The sequence below is a fragment of the Littorina saxatilis genome, linkage group LG7 (genome assembly GCF_037325665.1).
Source record: "Littorina saxatilis isolate snail1 linkage group LG7, US_GU_Lsax_2.0, whole genome shotgun sequence".
NCBI lineage: Eukaryota > Metazoa > Mollusca > Gastropoda > Littorinimorpha > Littorinidae > Littorina > Littorina saxatilis.
In genome coordinates this window covers 59,406,723-59,413,066 of record NC_090251.1, presented here as the reverse complement: position 1 = coordinate 59,413,066, position 6,344 = coordinate 59,406,723, and the positions used below count along the sequence as shown (strand labels likewise).

At 43.3% G+C, this 6,344-nt stretch overlaps 1 protein-coding gene across 1 annotated transcript in view; it reads left to right on the top strand.

Moving 5' to 3' along the window:
- Nucleotides 1–525: 525 nt before the first annotated feature.
- LOC138971915 (uncharacterized) overlaps nucleotides 526–6,344 on the top strand; it is a 13,915-nt gene continuing 8,096 nt past the window's right edge. The window contains exons 1-5 of the mRNA XM_070344761.1: nucleotides 526–907; nucleotides 1,637–1,773; nucleotides 2,151–2,249; nucleotides 4,280–4,442; nucleotides 4,838–4,883. Of these exons, the coding sequence (XP_070200862.1) occupies nucleotides 732–907; nucleotides 1,637–1,773; nucleotides 2,151–2,249; nucleotides 4,280–4,442; nucleotides 4,838–4,883 (621 nt within the window). The 5' untranslated portion in view covers nucleotides 526–731. The remainder of the gene's footprint in view (nucleotides 908–1,636; nucleotides 1,774–2,150; nucleotides 2,250–4,279; nucleotides 4,443–4,837; nucleotides 4,884–6,344) is intronic.

Here is a 6,344-nt window from a genome sequence, read left to right as displayed (position 1 = left end):
TGTGTGTTTGTGTGTGTGTGTATGTGTGTGTGTGTGTGTGTGTGTGTGTGTGTGTGTGTGTGTGTGTGTGTGTGTGTTGCGGGTGGAGGGGAGGGGATGCCCGTTACGCTCAGACTACTTTATCTGAGCACTACACAAATTGGTTCTCTTTGTTTCTTTATTCCGTCTATGTTTCTGTCTTTTTCTTATTCAGACGTTACATCCGTTTTCCCCCATTTCTGGTCTCACTCTCATTAACCAATATTTGTAATCACTGTGTATGAGACCATCTTGAGTTAATTTTTCGACGAACAGCCAGTCGGTGTCAAAACATGGCTCAATCTACCAGGAAGTGCAACCGCCTCCATACCATCTCGTCTGTGATCCCCCCCCCCACCCCGCCTTAACCCTACCCCATCCATCGCTCCTTCCTTAGTTCCTCACCACCGCATTATTCCACTTACAACAAGTCACACACAAAATCGGATTGCAAGAGAATATATAAATCCAAACGTTTGCAAAATAATGTTCTGCACTTATAAAGCTGTTTCCACTACTGACAACTTTAAAGCTATGAACTGATTTCAGAAACGTATCTCGGTGCTTCTTATCAAAGTGGAGTCTTTGTTTTTACAGTAAAACAAACAACATAAGATACTGGGACTATTTGTGACCTTGACCTATTTTTTTATGGCTGGGCCCAGTGAACGCAGCTAAAATCAAAGTCGGCTTTCAGTCGCCAAATAGTCAACATGTTTCTAGTCTCTTGCTTCCTGACTGGCTTGCTATGTTTGACAGGAGGAGAGCTGATACAGAATGGGGGGTTCGAATCCAGCAAGCCTGATCACTGGGAGTGCTGGGGGTGTCATGTGTACCTCAGTAGCCAGGACTCGCATTCTGGCAAACATTCTCTGCAGGCAAACGGCAGGTTAGTGGCTATTATTATGCACAAACACACACAAGTGATTCAAGCAGGAATTTATTTTCATTGATAAAATGGCCGAAATCGCCAGGACATGTTCAGCATTTATATACAAACTTCAGCCAGTTTAAGCGGTACTTTTCCCTAGCCGTGAAAAATATTCCGAGGCTCTGCCAATAAGAGACTCCAGATACCAAATGATTAAAAAACATTGAATGAACATGCCTTTTGACGTTACACGTTAATAACGCAATAGCCTGGCGGTTAAGGCGTCGGCCTCCCATATGGAATGTGAAGTTTTCGAATCCAGGCTGCACCTGGTGGGCTTATGGTGCATAGTATTCCGATCTCCCAGGCAACCTTATCTGCTGACCTGTCTGTACTGTATTCCCCTCCATGTGTAACAGGCAAGCACAAGCCTAAGTACGCACGGAAAAGATCCTGTAATCAATGTCAGAGTTCTGTGGGTTATAGAAACACGAAAAATACCAAGCATGCATACCCGATATCGAAGCATGGCTGCCTAAATGCTTATGAGGGGGGGGGGGGGGTGTGGGGAAGGCTGGCGGTCATACACATGAATACTCACTCGTAGTGCAAAACAAGAGTGTATGTGGTAGTTGCATACACTAATGCACACAGGAGAAAAATGAACAATCGACCTTCATCGTCCTTCACTCACACTCACGAACACTCTGTGAGGTTTACTACAATGAGACATCTACGCTTGTGCAGAGACAAGTCATACCAGGGTCCATCTCAATACATCAACGTGACCACTGGTCAGTACTACCACGTCAGCGCCTGGGCCAAGCTGCTCAATGACCTCGCTGGACAGGACATCGCCATCCACATGCAGTACGACTATCCAGGTCAGATTTGCTGAATGGGGTCAGGTCTATATACATGGAGAGATGCTATCCTTCGCTTCATTGTCATTGACTCACGCATCGATTGGCTGGCTCATTACTCCATCAGTCATTCGGCCAACCAATCAAAATTGATCAGTTAATTCAGCCACAAATCGGTCATTCAATTCAGCACTCAAGTAACCAATCTCCAGTCAAACAAGCAAGCAAGCACATAATGCGTGTGTGTGTGTGTGTGTGTGTGTGTGTGTGTGTGTGTGTGTGTGTGTGTGTGTGTGTGTGTGTGAACGAGCGAGGGAGCGTGCGTGTGTGCGTGCGTGTGTATGTTTGTACACAGATGTTGTTGATTATTTTCATTATCTATGTCTGGAAATGGGCAGACGGTAAGCCGGAGTATCCAGAAGTAGTGAGACACCAAAACGCCAAGACTTCCAATGGATGGGTGCATCTCGTGGGTAGCTTTCCGTCGCCCAGTCGAGGTAAGAGGAACTCATTATGAATATCATCACAAAAGGAAAACGGGTTTGGACAAGCCTAATCGTTCAACTTGCCAATCCCTTCCCAGGCGTACATACAACCCTCACGCTGTCCTTCCTGTGTAAACGATTAAGCTCACCATCTCAGATCTGGTCAGCCTTTTAAATGTGACAGGGGAGGCTGCCGCTCCTTTCACAGCAGACTCTGCCGACCCGAGTTGTTGGCCTTTAAGTCAACACCGGTGGATTGTGGAATTCTGTTTGTGATGGGGTCTGGTGGTTTCCGATTGTCTGTATGTTCATGAAAACCTTCGGGTTTGCATAACAGTTTTTATAGGGCTAAGAAATTAGCCCTAACATTTTCAATCCTGTTTGATTGCACTTTGCCTCCCGAGGTGATCGTAGCCGTTTCGGCACTCGGTTACATAAATGTGGTACGGCCAACTCTTTACTTCGACACGTAGCAAACGTCCACATCCTAACTGCTTCATTTGTGCAGTGGGAATTTGTGTGCGAAATAAAAGTCCACTGGCATCCGTCAAACGAGTAATTCATCAAATCTGTCCAACTGTGCGCTGGAAGCAGTCGGGACATTGGTTTTTGGTATGTGTCTAAGTTGAGGAATGGTCTTATCTCGTATAAAAGTCTGGCCGGGTCTAAAATAGCAAGACAATATAAGATGTTTGATGTGTTGTTGACAGACCAGATTTTGTGTCGGTCCGAGGGGGAGCATATCGTCTTTTGTTTCATATTTATTGACCAAGGCCGAAGGCCGCGTTCGGCCTTGGTCAATAAATATGAAACAAAAGTCGATATGCCCCCCGAGGACCGACACAAAAACTGGTCTGACAACAAACCACCAAACATCTTTTTTGTCATCATTTTGGTAGTAAAAAAATAAGTGCAAAATCAGCACAGGGCGCCATGCTTTGAAACACGAGTTGCGTTTCAATAATACAAGTTTTGGGGCCCCAGCACGTTGTTGCAATCAAAGCTGGCGTGTGAAAGCAACTTTCTCTGTGTTTTGAGTTTATAAAATGTTGAGATAAGTCGGTCAGGTTTGAGGATGCACAGTTCTGTAGGTTCCTCTCAGTATTCCAGCCCGTCGTTTTTCAGTTGTAAATATTAAGCTTAATGATCGAATGTGGAAGCTACGTTGGGTCAAAGGTCACAGAAGATTAGCATCGTGCAGCAAGGCACGTTGGGTCAAAGGTCACAGAAGATTTGCGTCGTGCACACACCATGGTCGTGCAGCAAAGGAAAGAATCGCGATCTTGTTTCCGTGTCATTTTTTCTTTGTTTTTCATTAGACCTGTCATTCTGCTTGCTCAGCTTTGCTAGATGTTTGCATTTCTTGTTGCTAGGTTCTTTGCTTTTATTATTATTTCTTATTTGCGCTTTGTTTATTGATACAACGTCTTGCGCACGGGTCAAAATGTGTGTGTCAGGGGTCAATTGGTTTGACGTTCGTGTTTCTCCGAACGTCTGTGTATCGAAACACAGATCTATACACGCACTCCTTGACTTTGTAAGAAGAGAAAACATATCGCTAGGTTTCATTTGTTTGTGATGAATTTATGACCTTCCATGAAGTAGTTTTGTATTTTGTTTATTTTTGCCAGTTTGCCAGTTCGTTTTTGGAACTTTGCAAAGCAGTGTCGTCTGTCTAGGTCTGGGGAAACGCCAATGAAAAGAGCCGAAGAATCCCCGAGCGTTTCTATTAGGTTTGCTTTTGATTATCCATGTATAACCTGCTTCCTGCAACAATGGGAACCGGGGATTTATTGCATTGTAAACATGAGATTTATTTCCCAGCTGGCTGGGAATGAAAACTCGTGAAAATGATGACAAATGTTGTTGTTGTTGTTTATTTCCCGGAAAGGACACTGAATCTAAAGACAGACGAACATTACATCTAAAATCATCTTTCGTATCTTATTTACAAGACTAATGAAAAGAAGAATATTTCAATAACATTTACGAATTCATTTAGTAATTATCTTTTTATTTATTTAATCATGTACATATTTCAGCCCCTACTAAGGCCAGGCTGTACTTCCAGAGCGGACCTGCAGCTTACGTGGGTTTTGCTGTTGATGACGTGTCTGTTGTCGCTGAAGATTCCACAGGAAACGTGACCACAGCTCAACTTAATCTCAACATTGACACTCATCGAAAAAGCAACATTACTGTACAGTGAGTGTTACAGTTTTGAGGTTCATATTCGTTCAATCGTATCCTGCTATGACAAATATGGGAAAATTAAGTGAAAACTAATTAGAATATTTTAACTTGTTTTTAAATACTCCTTAAGTATGTTGCGGTGTGGTTGTCATGCTCATGAGTATCAGCAACATTATGTTTAAACGAGTGCAGGTACAAAGGAGACGTTATTTGTTGTCTATTGAGACACTTTTTAGATACACTGAGATGACATTTCCGCTTGGAGTTTGAACGAACATAACATCTTGAGTATATTGTAATCATGATTACAACTTCATCTGCGTCGCTCTATGCTTTAATAAGTATTCTTCAATATTGAACAATTATTTACTGGAAGAATCACATCTGCCTTCTCTTTTTTTCCCAAGTGTGTCCACTACTTCAGGTATCAATCCAGCTGACGTCCATGTCCATGTGAGTATCTATGTAGCTGTAGGGGTTTTGTCCAGAAGAATAATGTCACAAACCCTACATGGTTACATGTCACAGATTCTACACAGATGTTACATGGCGCAGATCCTAAACAGATGTTACATGGCGCAGATCCTACACAGATGTTACATGGCACAGATCCTACACATATGTTACAAGGCGCAGACCCTACACAGATATTACATGGCACAGATCCTACACAAATGTTACAGGGCACAGATCCGACACAGATGTTACAGGGCACAGATCTTACACAGATGTTACATGGCACAGATCCTACACATATGATACATGGCACAGACCCTGCACAGATGTTACATGGCACAGATCCTGCAAAGATGTTACAGGGCACAGATCCTACACAAATGTTACATGGCACAGATCTTACACATATGTTACATGGCACAGATCCTACACAGATATTACATGGCACAGATCATACACAGATGATACATGGCACAGATCTTACTCAGATGTTACATGACACAGATCTTACACAGATGATACATGGCACATATCTTTACCCGCTATTACGAGCTAGTCGTGTGACAGAGAGTTTTCTTGCACACGAGACTGTAGATGTTTCACGACGGCTTTAGCCGGAGTGAAACAGCAGCAGTCGAGTGTGCAAGAACACTCTCTGTCACACGACTAGCTCGTAATGGCGATTATGTCTCACAGCTTCAACAGAGGAGAGAACAAACACGTTTTGCGTACTCACGCTTGATAAACCTAAACACAGGAGCAGCCATTGTGGAGAGATCTACTTTTTGACGAAAGTGAACGAACAACTATGAATGACGTCTCGGTATATGTGAATGACGTCACAGTCATCGTCACAGTCTGTATCTTTTGAAGCATTCCATTCTTCATGACGTCTTTCTGTGTCTGCATCCGCGAAATGTTTGTTCTTTCCGGGGTCTTTGTCATCTATGTTCAGAACTCTGTCCTTCTAGTTTCAGACTAACAGGCCTCCTGAGCGAGCCACTTTCCAAGGGAAGCTAAACTCGCGTATGGAAACAGTACTGTAGTCTGGGGTGCCGTTTTCAGTATTCTCAGCGTTGAAGAATTTGTAAAGAGAAGACACGACAACAGCAGGAGAAATAAAAGTCGTGTGTGCATTTTGGGGCTTTTGGAGGGACGATTTCGAGTTTGAATCCGTTCTTGCACATGCTCCAAAGCGTGTAACATACAATCTTGCACACGTTTGCTTTAGTAGTGGCAAAGAAGGAAAGCGTGTGACATACACAGATGTTACATGGCACAGATCTTACACAGATGATACACGGCACAGATCTTATACACAGATGTTACATGGCACAGATCCTACACATGTGTTACAGGGTACATGTCCTACACATATGTTACATGGCACATATCCTACACAGATGTTACAGGGCACATATCCTACACAGATGTTACATGGCACATATCCTACACAGA